This window comes from Candoia aspera, chromosome 1 (assembly GCF_035149785.1).
Source record: "Candoia aspera isolate rCanAsp1 chromosome 1, rCanAsp1.hap2, whole genome shotgun sequence".
Taxonomy (NCBI): domain Eukaryota; kingdom Metazoa; phylum Chordata; class Lepidosauria; order Squamata; family Boidae; genus Candoia; species Candoia aspera.
In genome coordinates this window covers 221,177,969-221,197,590 of record NC_086153.1, presented here as the reverse complement: position 1 = coordinate 221,197,590, position 19,622 = coordinate 221,177,969, and the positions used below count along the sequence as shown (strand labels likewise).

Here is a 19,622-nt window from a genome sequence, read left to right as displayed (position 1 = left end):
TATCCTTCAGTATGTCCAATGTTAAAATATTTTGCTCCATTCTGTAATTGTAAGTTGAATTTGAGTGTTTTTCTCCTTTAATTGTAATCTTTAGTTTCCTCTAGTTCCCTCTAGTGTCCAATTTTTAAAGTCTTGTCTTATTATTTAAAAAACAAAACAAAAGCGTTTTCCACAGGAAGGATTCTTTATATTTAATTCCATAGTCTTATTTCAAATTTATCTGGACATTTAGTCCATTTGTAACTTTCTAAAATCAAAGTCTTAATCAACCTTTTGCTGTTTATTCCAAAAATTTTTTTTCAGTTCTTAAACTGAAATTTCAGTGAAAACTTCTTTTGCTAAGCATTGAAGGAAATTTACCCAGCGCTATAAAACTTGTATATCCAAAGATTCCTAATAGCTGAAAAGCAGTTAACAAGCAATTTCCAAAAGTGATTAGAAAAAGAAGTGTGTGAACTTAGTGTCCTTTCAATGGTGCTGAATGTGGTATGAGCAAGATGGTTATTCACCCATCTCCCAGAGCAATAAACCCACCAGAGACTGCTATCTTGCGGTCTCCTTGCAAGGAGCAGCTATCTGGAGTACTTGTGGGCAATCTCAAGTTTTTTCCTTGTCCAGAGAGAATGATTGAGGAGCCGGTCTACCTACCAGCTCTTCGTTCTGCTGCAGTCGTCAGCTCCATTTTTCACAGAGCCATCTTCAGTCTGCCATTTCTTCCCTGGAAGTTCCTCTTTTAAATTCAATTTCCATACAATTTTAATTTAGAGTATATTATTTTTAAAGTGAGAGCCGGTTTGGTGTAGTGATTAAGGCATCAGGTAGAAACTGGGAAACCATGAGTTCTAGTCCCGCCTTAGGCACAAAGCCAGTTGCATGACCTTGGGCCAGTCACTTTCTCTCAGCCCTAGGAAGCAGGCAATGGCAAACCATTTCTGAAAAACCTTGCCAAGAAAACTGCAGGGACTTGTCCAGGCAGTCTCCGAGAATTGGACATGATTGAATGGATAAAAAAAAAGTAAAGTATATTTGATGGATTTGAATAGATTTCTAAGATTACCATGTACAATAGGGCTTTCCTGACCTGAAAAATGAGAAGACTTTGGTGACATCATCTGGTGTACCAAGATAATGTAAGCAATATCTTGAATTCAAAAGTATGAATCCTAAGAGCAAAACAAAAGAATCGTTAACCCAAAGAAACTTATGTGAAAAGAAAACACCTGCCTAGAATATGAAACTAAAATACAAAATCCCATTACATACTAATTAGTCAGAACAAAATCCTGAGCATCTAAACATTTTTAGGAATCCTCACTCTCAGTTCATGAATGCAAGTAAGACATGATCTGAGATGCAGAGAATATTAAAGTACTAGATTTAATACGTATGCACCCCAAAAGCAGTGTATCTGAAACATAATTTGAGTGATTATTTTTAAATGTATATTAATTAAACAAATGGTTATAAATGTTGATGATAGACCAGTATCACATTTCTTTGACAGTGATTAAAAATTATCCAGTCTCAAACATGGAAGAGACAAGGACAAGGAAATAACAAAGTGAGATTGCCTAAAAAGTTTCATTAGATTTCAGATCTTCACCTCAATCTGTATGGGAGAATATCTAAGACATTTAGTATTTAGTATTAAATCACTATTTATACTATTTAGTATTAATATATGCTATGTTGATTTTTCTCTTTTGGTGTAATAATTAAAAAGAAATTTGCTTTAATTTTATGTTTTACTAGCCTGAAATAATGGCATTTGGTAAAATGCAGATGCTATAGTCAAAAGGGATCTTAATTTTGTTAGATAAGAATATAATAGTAAGTTTGTCAACCTGTTGTTCTTGTTTGCTTTTTCTTTAAGGTACCAGTATTTTTTGCAAATTAAGCAAGATATTCTTACTGGAAGGTAAGATTTGTTTGCCTTGCAAACTTGAGTGTCTTGTGATTCAGGATAAGGATGGGGAACATTCATTAAACAGTGTGACATAATGCTATAATCAAGTGGTTGCGTACATTCTGTGAAAAATTGAAAAACTTGTACTGAAACATTGTAAATACATATGTAGTGATAGGATATCACATTTGATAATGGATTCAGAATTATGCTAAATAAAGTTTTTAATGCTGACGTTTTCTTACCTGTCTGCTAAAATTCCTGCACTTCCAATTCCCAAAGGATACAGAATTTCTATTCCTTCCAGGTAGACAATATGTTCTGTTAAAACAGATAATGGCCATGTTTGTCTTACATGACATGTCAGGGTTCTTAGTCACTGCTCATTTGCCTTTGCTTCTCCCTGATTTACCAACTACAAAACAAAGAAGCTGGTTTCACATATTAGTAGACTTGGAGATCTTGCCAGTCTGTATCAAGCTAGGATGCATAAACCATGGTTCTTAATTTATAAATTCTGGCTTGTCTGGGAGTCAGGATATCTGGTTCAGATAAGTTAGCTGAACAAATTTCCTTTGTTTACAGTTGTAACACTGGGGAAAAACAAAGAACCAGTAATAGGCTACATCAATATTCAGCTTGTACATAAGAAACCAGGACTATCCAGAATCATGGCTTACTATTTTGATATGTCTGTACAGGTAGTTGCCAGTTAACGACTGTCCTGTTTAGCGGCCGTTCAGAGTTACGACTGTGCTGAAAAAGTAATTTTATGACTGGTCCTTGAACTTATGATTATCACAGCCTCCCCACGTGATCACCATTTGGGTGCTTTGCAACCAGAGTGTGTTTACAACCATCGCAGTGTCCCATGATCATGTGATTGCCATTTGTGAGCTCACCACCAGCTTCTGACAAGCAGAGTCAGTGGAGAAGCTGGCAGTAAAATCGCAAGTCGATGATGTCTCATTTAATGACTGTGGATGATTTGCTTAACCCCAAGCAGAACTGACGTCATAAGTCCTGCTCAGTTGTGTGATGTCACACTTAACAGCTGTGTAGCTTAGCGATGGAGCTGTCAGTCCCAATTGTGGTCATTTTGATAGAGCCAGTTTGGTCTGGTGGTTAAGGCAATGGGCTAGAAACCAGGAGACTGAGAGTTCTAGTCCTGCCTTAGGCATGAAAGCCAGCTGGGTGACCTTGAGCCAGTCTCTCTCTCTCAGCCCAGCCCACCTCACAGGGTTGTTGTTGTGGGGAAAATAGGAGGAGGAAGGAGTATTTGGTATGTTTGCCGCCTTGAGTTATTTATAAAAATAATAAAGGCAGGATGGATGGATGGATGGATGGATGGATGGATGATGGATGGATGATGGATGGATGGATGGATGGATGGATACCTGTACATACCTGTTTGTTCATATCCAAAATAATAAGATACATACTTTTAATTATTTGGATATCAATTGATAAACATATATATTCTTTTTTTAAAGAAATAGGCAAGTATATCATGATACAGCTTATGAAAAATGTGTGTTCTGTACAGTTTTTTTTCCATAAGGAAACATATCCACACAATTCAATAGATCATTCACCTAATTTAAATAAATTGGTAAAACAGATTGGATTTAAATATTATTGTAGTTCATAGTTGAGATTTTTGGATTTTGTTTTTTACTTTTTACAGATTGCCCTGTCCTTATAATACTGCTGTACTCTTGGCTTCCTATGCTGTTCAGTGTAAGTACATATGTAAGTGTTTAAAATTAAGAACATAATGGTCAATGCCCCATCTTGTCTGGCACTTTGTGTCACATTGCCCTTTCCCTACAAATTCATGATGTTTATAGACCTATACAACAGGAGAGTGATAGCCCTTCTCCACTGTTGCTCCCCAGCAGCTGATAATTGAGATATGCTGCCTGTAATCAAAGAAGTACTAATCAGTACCAGACTACTAACCACTGAGTCCTTCATGACTTTGTCCACTCTGCTTTTGAAACTGGCTAAATGTGTGGGCCATCACTACATATTAATAGTAGCAGATACTGTAGTTTTAAATATGCTTTAATATGTTTCATTTAGGTTTCCTGATCATCTTGGTTTCTCAATGCAGATTTTATGTTTTAAAATATATTTTATTTTATTATTTATTTAAATCATTTGTATTGCAGTCTTATAAATCTTACAAATATCTGTTTGGTAAACCTTATTCCCAGAAAGATGAGAATATAGTTGCTGTCATAATATTACTGGTAACATTGATTGACTGATTGATTGATTATGTGCCATCAAATTGATGTCAACTCTTAGTAGCTATATAGATGGATTTTCTCTAGGAGGATCTGTACACAACCTGGTCCTTCATGTTTTCCAAAGGTGCACCCATTACCACTGTAATTGAATGCTTGTCCTTCTTTTCTTCCCTTTCCTTCTGCCTTTCCCAACATTACAGACTTATGCAGAGAGCTAGATCTTCACATGATATGTCTAGTCATTTGTGCCTCAAATGAGAATTCTGGTTGATTTGTTCAGTGATCCATTTGTTTGTTTTCCTGGCTATTCATGGTATGCTCAGGAGTCTTCTCCAACACCAAAGTTCAAAAGCATCAGTACTCTTTCTATCCTGCTTCTTCAAAGTAAAATTTTCACTTCCATAGAGTGTTGAAAGGAAAATTACTGCTTGCATGATTCTGCAAAATCTGTAGGTATAAACACACCATGGCAACTGAATATCTTTTCCAAGGCCTTCTTGGCTACTCTACCAAGTGTTAGTATGTGGTATATGTTTTGGCTGGTGGTTCCTTTATTGTTGGTAGTTGAACCTAAAAGCTATCCACCATGTCAATATCGTAATTGTCTAAGGCTGGTTGCTGTACCTGTTGTTTTTAGTTTGATCCTCTTTATATTTAATTTCAGTCCTCTTTTTTTACTGTATAGTTTCATCCACATTACACAGATTATTTATGTTTCATCCATGAGATACTCTGGAATTCTCATTTTTCTAAATACATTCCACAGCTTGACATGATGAACACAATAAAAGGCCTTTCTATAATCAATAAAGCACACACTGACTTCTTTTGGTGATTCTTTGGCTTTCTCAGTTGTTAAGCATGCATCAGCAATAATGCCTCATGTTCCTCAGCCTTTTCTAAAACCAGCTTGAACATCTGGCATATCCCTTTTCCTACAGGACTCTAATCTACATGATCCTAAGGATTATTTTGCTAGCATGTGAAATTAAGGATATTATACAATAGTTTGCACATTCTGTTAAATCCCCTTTCTTTGCTATTGGTATGTAGATTGATTTCTTCCAATCTGTTAGATACTTTGTTCTCCAGATTTGCTAGCATAGCTTGGTTAGAACCTTTATTGAGTTTTCTTCTATTGTTCGACATATTTCTGTAGATAGTCCATCAATTCCTGTAACCTTCTGACTTGGTTATGACCAGAGTGCTGATCTAACTTCATCTTCTAGTACTAGAGGTTCTTGTAAGTAGGAGTATCTTATATGGTATCTTGGATGTTGAGACCTCTGTTTTACAGAATTTCAGTGTATTCCTTCCATCTTAGTTTGATCTTCTTTGGATCAGTTACTATCTGTTTCTCTGGTGAGGTGAGCTGCAGCTCATGAAAGCTTATGTCTTTTAATAATTTTTTTAGTCAGAAAAGGTCCTACCAGTCTCCTTCTGATTTTTTGCCACCATTAACTAAAATGGTTCTCCTCCTAAAGGACTGTCCATTGGTATCCTTTAGCATACCAATTTGAGGTTGAAACCTCCTTCTCAGTTCAGAGATCTTTTGAAAGACTTTCCTTATTTTTCCATGTATGTTTCCATCTTCATTTACAGTTTTGTCCCTTCTAGCAGCTCCCTGAAATTCTTCATTAAGTTCCTTCCTGAGATTTTTGTGTTTCTTGTATTTATCTCTTTTCTTTTTGGCAATTCCCACTGTTTATTCTGACAGTCAATTTGCTTTCTTTTGTTTCTTGATCTTTGGCAATTTCTTTTCACATTCATTCTTAACAAGTTCTTTAAGTTCATTCCTTAGTTCCTTTGATCCCCTATCAATGAGATCCAAGACTTCAAAGTGATTTCTAATGTTCTTCTTTAAAATGGTGTGTATGCGCTAAAGATCATATTGTGTAAACTGGTTGGCTTTCTTCTTCCGCTTTAGCTTAACTTGGAAATTGCAAATGAGCAATATCTAATCTGTTCTACAGTTGGCCCTGCCCATTTCTTTGTTGTTAATAATTGAGTCTTCCACCTCCTTCTGCCAATAATATAGTCAGTTTGATTTCTATGTACTTCATCTGGGGACTTCCATGGATATACAGTGGTGCTTAAAAGTTTGTGAACCCTTCTGAATTTTCAATATTTCTGCATAAATGTGACTTAAACATGATCTGTTCTCCACACAAGTCCTAAAACTAGGTAAAGAGAACCCAATTAAACAAATGAGTCAACATTATACTTGTTCATTTATTCATTGAGGAAAATTATCCAAAGCTACATATTTGTGTGTAGCAAAAGTAGGCGAACCTTTAGCATTATCAGTTCATTTGAAGGGGAAATTAGAGTCAGGTGTATCAATCAATGGGATGATAATCAGGTGTGAGTGTGGGAGGTCCTGCCTTATTTAAAGAACAGCATTCTGGGTATTCACTATCAAAGTCTGATCTTCACAGGTATGTGGAAATGTGCCTTGGCTTGAACAAAGGAAATTTCTAAGGACCTCTGAAATTGTTGATGCTCACCAGGCTGGAAAAGGTTACAAAACTATTTCCAAAGAGTTTGGACTCTACCAGTCCACTGTCAGGCAGGTTGTGTACGTGTGGAGGCAATTCAGCACAGTTGTTACCCTCCCCAGGAGTGGTCAGCTAACCAATCGCATGAAGAGGAAAGTGTGTAATACTTGGGAAGATCTCAGAGAACCCCAGGGTAATGTCTAAGGAACTAAAGGCCTCTCTTGCATTGGCAAATGTCAGTGTTCATGAGACTACTATCAGGAGAACACTGAAAACAATGGTGTGCATGGCTGGGTTGCAAGGAGAAAGCCACTACACTCCAAAAAGAACATTGTTGCCTGTCTACAGTTCACAAGAGACCATGTGACTAAGCCAGAACACTATTGGAAAAATGTTCTGCAGATGGATGAGACCAAAATAGAACTTTTTTGCTTGAATGTAGAGTGTTATGTTTGGCGAAAGGCAAACACTACAGTCCAGCATAGGAACCTTCCCCATCTGTGAAACGTGGTTGCGGTATTATGGTTTGGACCTGCTTTGCTGTCTCTGGACCAGGGCAGCTTGCCATCATTGACGGAACTATGAATTCTGAATTGTACCAGCAAATTCTACAGGAAAATATCAGGGTATCTGTCCATGAACTGAAGCTCAAGAGAAAGTGGGTCATGCAGGAAGACAATGACTCAAAATATGCAAGTAGTACAACCAAAGGATGATTAAAGCAGAAGAAAATGTTTTTGGAATGGCCAAGTCAAAGTCCTGACCTTAATCCTATAGAAATGTTGTGGAAGGACCTGAAGTGAGCAGTTCATGCAAGGAAACCTACCAACATCCCTGAGTTGAAGCTGTTCTGTGAGGAGGAATGGGCTAGAATTCCTCCAAGCCAATGTGCAGGACTGATCAACAGTTATTGGAAACATTTAGTTGCAGTTATTGCCGCCCAAGGGGAGGCACACCAGTTACTAAAAGCAAAAGTTCACGTACTTTTGCCACACACAAGTACTGTATGTAGTACACATCCACTGACAACCATTGGTATATCCCACAAGTTTCCTATTCCTGCCATAGGGCTTTCTGATCCTATGTTCTGTTTAATTTAAAAAATGATTAAGGTGAACAGAATGCATACTTCAATTTGAGATAGTGGCACGTAATTTTAATATTGATCAATCTGAGATTTGTGATATGAGTCTTATCTATACTAACTGTGTCTATACTCACATTTCTAGACTTTTACAAGAATTTGCAGTATAGAAGACAACACAGAATAAAAATCGGGAATATTAGAACGTTATTGAGCCAAATATATTTCTTGTGAGAACTGGGTTTTGTGGAAAAAGGCATGCAGTAGTACAACAGAAAGGCACTTAATTAGACATAAAATATTTTTGGTACAGTCCAAAAGAAGTTGTTTCAAAACAAGTTCAGGAACATTGTATGCAGCTCAAGATTTCTTTGAAGTTTTCATTTCTGTAACTGTCACTCCCAGGGAGGCAAGTAGCTTTATAACTTGAACGGTAGCTTATCTCTTTGAAATTGTATGTTGTTGCATTTCAAAGAAAAGTTCCAGGTGTACTTACAATGCAATTTTGCCTAGATTACTATGGTAGATTATACATATAAGTATAAAAATTTCCAAAAATACGTAATACTATTCAGTTTTGCTTACATAAAAACTATAATCCAATATTTAATGTTAGAGGACTAATAGTAGAATATCAAAATAATTCAGTTGAATTTGGTCTATGATTCAATGAAAATGTTTGTTGAGGGCTGGTCACATGGGATTCGTAGGCCTTGCTTTCAAGCAAACGTGCACCAGATGGGTTAAAAGCAACTTGAAATCTTTCTGGCACTAAGATTCAAGAGTTGATTCATGTATATTTGTCCTTACATGGGTTACATTCAAATTGATTCATTTATGGAAAGATTTGAGGATAACTTTTTATTTTCATATCTACTGTTTGTTCTGCAAGTTGTTGAAATGGGGCTGCTGTTATATAAATAGTTTATTTTAACTTTCAGCTGAACTGGGAGACTACAACCTTACGGATAACTTCCCAGGCTACCTCTCAGATTACTCTTTCATCCCTGGCCAGCTTCAAGACTTTGAAAAAGAAATATCCAAACTCCATCAGCAACATATGTAAGCATGACAGAAATATAAAGTTATAATCAAAAAATGACATGACTGATTCTGTGCATCCAGAACTATTTGGTGTGTGCAGATCAAAAGCAGCTGTCTGACTTATAACCCAGTTTATTGCATGGTGTTTTATTCAGTTCTTATGGAGAATGTAGCCATTTAAAACAGACACCTAATTGCCTCAGAGTTACTGTGAAACAGCACACCCCTGTACTTTTTTGATACTATATTTATGTAGCGTTCCTGCTAACAATGTTTATTAAATAAGGTATGCAAACATATACTTTTGCAATCAACTGTTTATGTATAATACTGAAAGTGCATTTTTCTGGCAACTACAGAGCTGCCAGTGTTAAACTCTTTAATCCAAAAACTAATTTATTAACTAAAAATAATATTTAATACATCATTGCCACCTTTCTCTCTTTCTGAAATCCCATATCTCATACAGAAAGCTTTGTTTTTAGGTAAAGGCTTAGATTTCACAAACATTATGAACAATTTAATGTTTGCCTATTTTTGCCTCAATATAGAGGTTTGTCTCCAGCTGAAGCAGAGTTTAGTTATCTCAGTACAGCCCGAACCTTAGAACTCTATGGAGTTGAACTGCACTATGCAAGGGTAAGTTTAAATTAATTACTTCTGTTTTAATGGATATCATCTGTAAACTTATTTTGCATAAATTTAACAATTTTAAATACATTTAAGTGTTCAGAATGAATGAGCATGAATTAAAATGTATTGTGTTAATAAATGAAATAATCAAAATTTAATCCACGTATGTTTTGTTTTACATAACCAGTGTCACTTAAACAAAGTTTTTAATAACAATTCTTAACCACAAACCTGGCTTGTAAAGTAGTCAGTATTTTAAAAGGCTGTAATTTTGTCCACATTTACATATGATTAAGCATTAACTGCTTCTAAATTTTATTTTAAGCATGGCATGCTTAAAAAATAAAATAAATTGTATCAATGGAAGGTAACTTGTTTCTATTAATTTTCATGAGGCACCTTAGAACAATTTAAATTCGCAACTTATTAAAATAAAAAAGGAAAGTTTGTAGTAGCAAGTAAATGCATTTGAAAAGAAAATGCAAGAAAAAGGCAAACTTGGTGTCCACATGTTTTTGATTGGACTCAAAGAAATTAACATTTCAAGAGCTTGATCCAACTAACTGGCATTTTTGCCTCCTCAAAATACACTATGATTTTTCTCTGTTGTCTTTCAGTGTTCACGATCTTTTAAGGTATTAGAGAGTATATTTATTTTCCTCAGATAGAAATTTTAAATCGGAAATCGGAAGGTTCCTGAGTTCTCTCCTAAATTGGTTAAAAAGTGATTCTTCTATTATCTTTTGAAACACCATTCCTTCAGTGGAATAGGCCTTCTCTGTCAGTCTAGAGCAGCCTTTCTCAACCTTTGACCCTGGAGGAACCCTTGAAATATTTTTCAGGCCTCGAGAAACCCCTGCACATTCAGGCTCAAAGATAGGCCGGAAGTTACAAAATTATTATATTCGTTTCATGGGTAGGCCTGTGTAGATGCACTAACAGTGTTCTTAAGCTACAAATAAAGAATGAAACTTACCTCTTTAATGTGCAGTTGCCTGAATTTGAAATAATTTTTTAAATAAATTGTGATCTCCCAGGGAACCCCTAGCGACCTCTCATGGAGCCCTAGAGTTCCACCGAACCATGGTTGAGAAATCCTGGTCTTGAGGCTGTGTACTTTGCACAGGTTTGACCTTTCCTTCAAACAGCTATTGAGGGCTGAGTTTTAACTTGTTTCTTCTCTTCCTCCTCCCTGAATTTGATTAATTTGGTTCTTCCTTCTTCTCATCCTTTCTGCATAGTAGGTGCTCAGCTAAGCATACAATCCATTGCTGACACATTCACATACCTTTTAGCCCAGCAGAGTGAAGAAATCATTCATGTGCTGAGCTTTTGTTGTGTTCAGATAGATGTATATGTGAAGCAGACCTCTCTATTACACAATCCCAACTGTAGCAGTTACAGTCATTCTTCGATATGTCATTTCTTTTCCTCCCCTCTCCCACTGCCCCCGTTCCACTTAAGGGTATAAAGACATTGACATGGAATACTAGAGGTGAATATCACAAACAATAACTGGCTGCTTTTAGGAACAGGGTATTATAAACTTGGCCCTCTTTCATAAGGTAGTGCTTACCTATAGTAATAAAGAACTTGAAGAGTCAGGAAATGCATGTGATCTCGCAGTTCAGAGTTCATGATAGAATCAAGCATATTTATTTGTTCAGTGTTTAACATGTATTTTAATCAGAAAAGGAAGATTACATTAGGAGTAATAAACTTAATCATAAGAACTATTTTAATACATTATATTTGCTGGTTAATCAATTAAATATTGAACCCTCCTTAAGCCCAGAGAAGAGGGAGAACAGATTTGGGAGGAAGGCTGGCAGCCACTTCCTATTCTACATAGCGTAACGTTGTGATGGTGTCTGCATCGGGGCATTTAGAGACAACCATACTTAATCAGAATGTTCAAATGTAATAGTATTACATTTCCTTGGAGGGTGAGAACTAGTGTTTCTCAGCATCATCTCTTCCTGTCCTGACACAGTTGTATCAAGGTTTTGAAAACCTAGAGTAAAAGTGAAGAAAGAAGCAATACTTTTTCCATCAAATGTAATGTTACAACTTTTGCAAAAGCATGAGTACATACCTAAAATATCAGGAGAGGGGAAAAGATTCTAGATTCAGGTGCATGACATTGCTATGGTTACTACAAATAAGCATATCCTAAATATTCATACTTGTACCTTACTATTCCAATATTAAGTATGGAAACAATACTAATCATTTTTTAATTTTTAATTTATTTATGATTAGTTTTTTATCCCACCTTTGTTTTTGGTCAGCTCAAGGCACCTGCATACCTAATGCCCCTGCCTTCTATTTTCCCCGCAGCAACAACCCTGTGAATTGGGTTGAGCTGAGGGAGAGTGGCCCAAAGTCACCCAGCCAGCTTTCATGCATAAGAGAGGACTAGAACTTGTGCTCTTCCTGAATCTAGCCCAGCACCTTTGCCACTACTGGGTCTCTAATTATTTATTTAATTATTAATTAATGTTAATGATTCTGATTACATACGGATGCGTATCATTTGGTCAACCTTTAAGCAATCTTACAGAGGTATTAACATAGCAGGGTACTGTATTATTCCAAGTTTTGTGATGATTCTTATTTTGTTCCATAAGGTAACTCCTTAAGATCAGCTGTGTTTAGATAGATTAATAGAAATGCACAAATAAGGCCTGTGTGTAAGAATCCATTTTTATTCTTTTTTTCCATGCATTCTAGACTGCATAGGTATGTTGCACATTAGAGCATCTGTTCTTCATTGAGAGAAAATACCAAGAGAGCCTTAGGACATTGGTTGATTGTGAGAGTATAGGGAAAGCGGAAGAGGCAGAATATGATATTAAGTCAAAAACTGTTTTCCTTAATGCAAATAGATATTACAGGCTCATCAAGGAAGACATATTGCTTCTTTACAGGTAATAAAAGTTGTAATATTTCACAGAAGAAAAGAGAAAAGGAATAAGTGTTCATAATTTTCCTGTTCTTTTTATAGGATCAAAGTAATAATGAAATTATGATTGGAGTAATGTCGGGAGGCATACTCATTTATAAGAACAGGGTACGAATTAACACCTTTCCATGGTAAGGATATGTTTTAAAAGCATTATTATTTCCTATGTACAGGTAGTCCTCACTTAACTATACTAATCGGGACTGGAAATTCCGTTGTTAAGCGACACAATCATAAGTAAGTTAAGCAAGGACCTCACGTGACCGCGACTTGGGACTTCCCGCCAGCTTCCCCATTGACCTTGCTTGTCAGAAGCTGTCAGGGAAGGTTGCAAATTGCAATCACATGACCAGGGGACACTGTGGCAGCTGTAAGTATGAGGACCGGTCATAACTATCACTCGTTCAGCCTGGTCGTAAGTTTGAATGGTCACTGGATGAGTGCTTGTTAAATGAGGACCACCTGTACTACAAAGTGATAGCTTTGGTTTTTAAGTATTTATAAGATCTAAGTTGGTCACCTTTTTGATATTTACAACTGGTATTATTGTAAAAAAAAAACCTTGGTATTGTAATATACAGTCTATTTTTATACTACTACTGTTGCAGGATTTATATGTTAAATTTGGGGGGCTAAAACATGTCAGACTAATTTTTTATCAACTCTGAGAGTCAGCATTCAATATTGTGCATTCTGGACCAATTGCAGTTTCCAAATGTTCTTCAGGGACAGACCCATGCAAAGCACATTGCAATAGTCCAATTGGGAGGTAACTAAGACATAAGTGATTTTGAGTGCCCCTCGATCTAGGAAAGGGCACAACTGGGCACACAAGATGTATTTGTTTCTCTTTGAGCAGGAGCCAAGAGTCCAGGAGACCCCCCAGATCGCACACCAACTCTGACTGGAGGAATGTCACCTCAGCCATAGTTAAAGATGGCAAATCACCAGATATGGGTGACCCTAAAACCCACAGCCAGTTGGTCTTGTCAGGGTTGAGCCGAAGCCAGTTCTTCCCCATCCAGGCCCGTACAGCCTCCAGGCATTGGGAAAGCACCTCGACAGCATCACTTGAGTGGCCCAGGCAGAGATGTACAGCTGAGTATCATCAGCATACTAATGGTACTTAACCCTATGCCGACAGATGACCTCACCCAGTGGTTTCATGTAAATGTTAAATAGGAGCAGGGAGAGAGTTGAGCCCCGCTGCATTTGACAGAGCAAGGTCCTAGGACTAGACTTCTCTCTTCTCCACCCCCCCACATCAACACCGAATGGAATGGGTCTTGGAGGAAGGAGGAAAACTACTGATGAACAGTGCCTCCCACTCCCAACCCTCTCAGCTGGCTCAGAAGGATACCATGATTGATGGTATTGAAAACTGCTGAGAGATCAAGTAGGGCCTGGATGGATACACCATCCCCATCCCTGGGCCACTTGTTGCCTTAATTATCTAGTCCAGTAATCAGGCCAATGCAAAACTATAGCATTAGAGATGATGTAACATTTTAAAAATGCTACCTTGTTCATGATTTAGATAGGTTTAAATAATTTTTGTCCCTCTGTTTTTCATGCATCAGTGTAGTATTTTCCAATGACAATAATGAGCTATTCAAGATGGGAATCTATAGTTTTTTTTATTGCCTGAACTATTTCCTGCATTCATAGCTTTTATATGTAGAAAAAATTTATCTTGATAAACATAATCAAGAGATGGGTGGCCCATATAAATTGGATTAATAAAAAAATACAAGAAAAGGCAGTTTTGCTAGTAATAAAAAGCCTTCTTTGAGATTAAGTGCTACAGCAATAAAATTTAGGTTGGAATGGATTTAGACAGGTAAATGAAATGATGGATATTTTTCTTGTGAATGTTGAATATATTTACCCTCCTTGTCCAACTAATACATCTGAAGGAAAGATTAGCTCATTTTGATTTTTATTTCATTTAGGTTGAAGATCATAAAAATTTCTTTTAAGTGCAAACAGTTTTTCATTCAACTTAGAAAAGAATTGGTAAGTATTGATACGAAGTCGTATACTTTATATTGGATTATATTTTACTTTGAAAATGTTCTCTTTAGAACTTCATACCTGATTAACATATCAAAATATGTTAATTTTGTAATTGTCTAATGGTAGATAGTATATAAATTTACAAATGTGTGCTTGGGCTAGATATTTTTCACATAGTAATCTGGCTGAAATTATTCTTTGTGCATGGAGGTGGGGTGGGGTGGGGAAGGTTGAAATAGGCCATACTTGTCTTGCTTACAACAGCCTGATGATAAGAGGCTCTCTGAAATTGTTCATAGCCTCCTTTGTGGGGAGGAAGTATTCTCTAAAATAAAAAATGCTGTAACCTGCTATCATCAATCTGAGTGCAGCCACAAAGCCGCCTTCCTGGACAGGTTGGCCTTTCACCTTCCGGCACCTTTGGTCCCTGTCTACTGAATGTTGTCACTTGCAATCTAGCAATGTTTCTGCTATAATTCCTAGCTGTTAGGAAAGCAGAAGCTCTGGCTTGGGCTGATAGGAAGCTGATAATTGCTTTTGAGCATTAAAAGCTGGCAGCTAATAGATCATCCATGGCAGACAAATTACATAATTGAGGGGGATGGAAAGGAAAAATGGGGTTTTATTTACTTTCTTGGTGCTCTCTAAGCAGAAACCTCCGTTTTGGTTCACTCTAGCAAATCCTGTACCAAACTTTACCAATTTGAGGATGCATGTATAGGAGGAGGGGTTGTGAAGCAATGCTATTTGTATGATACTTGTGGTATCTCCATCTTACATATAGCACACACTGAGTCCTTTGGAACTGATTAACAAATACTAATCTTTTCCTTCCAGCATGAATCTAGAGAAACTTTATTGGGGTTCAACATGGTGAATTATCGAGCGTGTAAGAATTTATGGAAAGCTTGTGTAGAACATCACACCTTTTTCCGGTTGGACAGACCACTGCCACCTCAGAAGAACTTTTTTGCACATTATTTTACTTTAGGATCAAAGTTTCGGTACTGGTAAGTTGAATCCATATTACATTAGTTGATATAAGAATAATAAATGTTACAGTTGAAAATTTACAATAAAGTTGCTGTAGAAATAGCATAGGTTCTTAATTCTGTAGCCCAAAGATGTGCAAAATCTTTTGGTGGCCAAGAATCACAATTAACATTTTTGGGAGCACACATTATCTGTGATCCTGCATACTATTCTTTAATAAATCAGATATCTTTGAATTCCTGCTCATGAGTCTGATGGTGTTTTAGAATAGGCAACCATTACAACACATAGATGAGGTTGGTACGGGAGGAAGATTTGGAGGTTTTCTTTGTATGTATGTTTGTTTTTTGATTTGTGTACTTTGTCCTTACTCTACAGTTTTCATATTTCTTCAGTATGACAGGAAACTGCTCTCAGGTTTTAGCAGAGACGTGGCTCCTAGGGCTACAAAAAAGAGACGTCAGAAGCATTCAGTCCTGGGTCCACAGATTAGTCACCCAGACTGCACCCAAGCAGATTTCTGACTGATGAATTTTGTTTGAAAGCTAAGGTTGCTTCATAGACATAGCACCCTGAAAAAGGCCTAGTTTAGCCTGAACTGCATTGGGCTACAGAATAACAGTTCTTCAACTGTGATTGTTTTTTTCCCCTCTCAGTTTGGCTGCCGTCTAAAATGGGGTCAAAAACATCAAGGAGGGAAACAGGTAGTGCCAAGACTTGCTATAATTATCATGGAAATGAGACCATTAAAGCAGTGTTCAGGCCTCAGAACCTTTCAGTTAGAAATACCTGACTATATTATATTTGTAGTGATGGTGTTCTCTGACACTTTTAAAGGCTTAGATAAATTCAGTAACGGACATCCCTAAATGTAAGGTAATCATACAGATATGAACTATGCATTAAGATTGTTTGTAGGTTTAAAGATAGTTGGTCTCGTTGTTTGTTCACTGTTGGCAATACAGTAATTATAAATTTTACTCTTAGATTTGGAATTTTACTCTGTTATATTAGATAAATAAAGTACTCTACTTCTTATTTTTCTTTACAATCTCAATATTATAATTCTCTTTCAGTGGGAGAACAGAGGTCCAGTCTGTACAGTATGGCAAGGAAAGGGCAAACAAGGACAGGGTGTTTGCCAGGTAAGCAATTTAAAGTGACTTGCATCCAGTATGATAAATATATTTATGTAACCTCTTGTTTGGATTTCTCCTTACTCTCGTAATTGAGTGGGTATAACAACCCTGTACAGAAGTTCTCTTGCCACATATAATGTTAGACACATGGAAGAGGAAGCAGGACTGGGTTCACTGTCATACTTCCCAGGGAGGCATGCCAGCTGCGCAAGACTCCTCATTGGCTTTCAGCATCGATAAGTAAGAGATTTTGGAAATCCTGATCAGCAAAGATTTGGAATTGCATGAAGGGATGGTTGTATGCCTTTACACACAGTGAATCTATTTTCTCTGTTTGCCCAATTAACTCCCTCTAGAATATCTCCAACTCCTGGCACTATTCTAGATGGGCCACAGATGAAACTGGTATATTTCAAAGGTAATAGGAGATACCATGGAGCATTTTTAAATTGCTTACCTAGATCAATTGCCAAAAATTAACAATATAGTTTCCCAGCATTTTCCACCAGTATAAACAATAATTTAAGTCTGAATAAAAAAGCCAGAAAACCCCACCTCTTCAACCCCAAGAAAAAATGGAATGGACTGGCATGGACTTGCTCACTGTGGATCTCACTTTCTCAGAAAAAAATTAGTGCAGTCCCTGGCCACCAAAAGTTATGTACCATGAACTAGATTGTAAAGCATCCCTGTATGGTTCCCAGTAGCAAAAACAGAGGAGCAATTTCAGGAATTAACTCAGAAAAAATTAGGAAACGGTAATCAAAAACAAAATTATAATCGAGTTATTGAAGATTATCTTGGAAGACAGTAAGAAAAAGCAGGAAAGCAGCAGAAGCATCTTTGTTGCATTCTGGCAGATGAAGAGAGAGGAGGAAACCACCAAGAAAATCAGGCAGGAGGAACTGAGTGAGAAGCTTTGAGTCTGCCGAGATGAAGGAGGAATGAAATGGTGAATAGAACCACTCAGACTCCCTTTTTGGGGGGAGATGGGCGGTAGCAAAATTTTGAGAAATAAAAATAAATAAATAAATGGGGAATAGATCCTCAGTGTCAAGTCAAAGAGAGAAGCGTTCTTAGACCATGTAGAACAGATGAAGAAAAAGGGATCCAGAACCAGGTATGGATTCCAGAAGCTAGTTGGCCATCACAATCCCTAGAAAGTACACTTGGCCTAGAAATCCAGAAAAAGCTATTGTGCTAGAACACAAAGAAGAAGATGTCTTTTGGAATGGATTTTCCAGAGGGAAAGGTTTGTTGGAGATGCCAAGGCCATACTTTATGAAAAGAAGGACTAGATATTAGAAGAGTGCATTAGTATACTCATTTTATGGAAGATCACAAAAAGTATTGAGGGTTCTGTAATGTTGTCCTAATTGCACTAAAGGAGAGTGGACCCTTTCTTTGAACCCAAACCTTAACCTTTGCAAAGTGAGCATTAGCTTGGTCAGTCTTGTCATCATTGCTTTGATGATCAATACCTGCCAATTTAGCAACTAGAAACTGACAAAACAGAAACAGACAAAATGAAAGCATGGTGACAAAAAGCTGAGCATTTACACAGCCCAGCACATGTAGGTCCCTTCCCATGCAAATGTCAGAGGATGGTAGCCAGCAGAGAGTAAAGAGACTAATCTACCCAAATCCTGAATATGCTTGTTTGAGTAAAAACCAGACTCACTGAATTCAATAGAACTTGCTTCCTAAAAATATTTAAGGTTGCATATTTGATCATTTAGGCTAAATAATGGCATGATCTTGCATTCTGAAGTCTAAATGTTCTCTGTTCCTTATTTGTAAATAAAGGAAATTATAAGCTTTTATAGCAAAATATAATCTGAAACAGCAGATAAAATGCAATACAACTGTGAGTACTCATGCTTCGGATTGTGTTTCCATTATTTTGTTGTTCACCTCTTTCTGGTTGAGGCCACTGGGTTATACCACTTGAGAGATCAGATGAATTACTGCAATTCTTATTTTTGCCAAAAGTGACCCAAGTAAATAAAGCAATTTAGTTATTACATGTTCTCATGGACATAGATATTAGAAAAGGAAACAATAGAGCTGTGGCAGTGGAAGATACATTGCTGCAATGTGGTAACTGTTTCTTGGAAATTTCCACAAAGAACAGGAAGTTTTGGTAACTGGCATGAGTGGGTGGGACTGTGAGTTTCAAGCATTTAATAATGAAGTGCTCAGAACGTAGTTTGACAGTTCGGGGGTTTTTGCCTGGCTTAACAAGTTACAGAAGCAGCTTTCTATTTGACCATTAAGGTGAGTTTTCCAAGGAGTTACATCATTCCTAGAAAGAAAGTGCAAGCTCATTTAATCTGCAAAACATTGGTAACATTTTTATCCAGGCTACCATTTTCCTTTATATTTCAGATGAGCAGATCAAGTTTTGCAGAAAATGGTGCTTATCCCTGTTGTCTTTAAAAGCAATTTAGAAATGTTTTAACTCATAGCAGCATGGTAGTTGCTTTGTTGTTGTTTTTTAAACATTTGAAAAATCCTTCCTTTAGAAAAGAATAAAATTTGAGCTAGTAGCATGTGGATGCTAGAAATCTACATAACTATAAATATAGTTGGTATTATACTGGTCAAATTAGATAAACCTGTGCATCACACTTCATCTAAATCAGTTTTTGTGAATTGTTGAAAAACCTGTAATCGCTCGTATTTTGCACAGCTACATTGTTGCTAGATTTTTTAAAAGCCGATCGTCATATTCAGCTGTGGTTCAGCTGTCAATAAAAATTCTTAAATTTTATACAGAGCTGGAGCTTTTTTAACATGCAAATGTGTCACATGTCTTTTTTGTTTTTTATGTTGCATGTGTTCGCTGCATTTGAAGCTCTCAAATTTCAGCAGAGCTTGTAACTTAGAAGTAGAATTCTTTGAAAAGTCTGGAGTTTTATGTCCATGCTATTAATAATATTGTACAGTTGGTTGGACATCTCTTTTGCAAGTTGTTTGCTTTGAATGTAGCTGTAAATTATGCAAGTAATTGCAAAGAAGGAATAATTTGGAGTCAAGAAAGAAAAGAAAGAAGCATGCTTTCTTTCACAAACGGTTTTTCTCCTCCT

The 19,622-nt window shown here is 36.8% G+C and overlaps 1 protein-coding gene across 5 annotated transcripts in view; it reads left to right on the top strand.

Annotated features, from left to right (window-relative positions):
- Positions 1 to 19,622, top strand: part of PTPN4 (protein tyrosine phosphatase non-receptor type 4) — a 120,192-nt gene that overhangs the window by 55,823 nt on the left and 44,747 nt on the right. For 4 of the 5 annotated variants that reach the window (XR_010066833.1, XM_063288816.1, XM_063288815.1 and 1 more), the window contains exons 6-13: positions 1,874 to 1,918; positions 3,594 to 3,658; positions 8,685 to 8,805; positions 9,339 to 9,426; positions 12,428 to 12,516; positions 14,338 to 14,401; positions 15,239 to 15,411; positions 16,471 to 16,539. Coding sequence is in view for 4 of the 5 variants with exons in the window: in XM_063288816.1 (XP_063144886.1) it covers positions 1,874 to 1,918; positions 3,594 to 3,658; positions 8,685 to 8,805; positions 9,339 to 9,426; positions 12,428 to 12,516; positions 14,338 to 14,401; positions 15,239 to 15,411; positions 16,471 to 16,539 (714 nt within the window). In the remaining variant the exon portion in view is untranslated. The remainder of the gene's footprint in view (positions 1 to 1,873; positions 1,919 to 3,593; positions 3,659 to 8,684; positions 8,806 to 9,338; positions 9,427 to 12,427; positions 12,517 to 14,337; positions 14,402 to 15,238; positions 15,412 to 16,470; positions 16,540 to 19,622) is intronic. The other variant, XM_063288814.1, reaches the window with a different exon arrangement.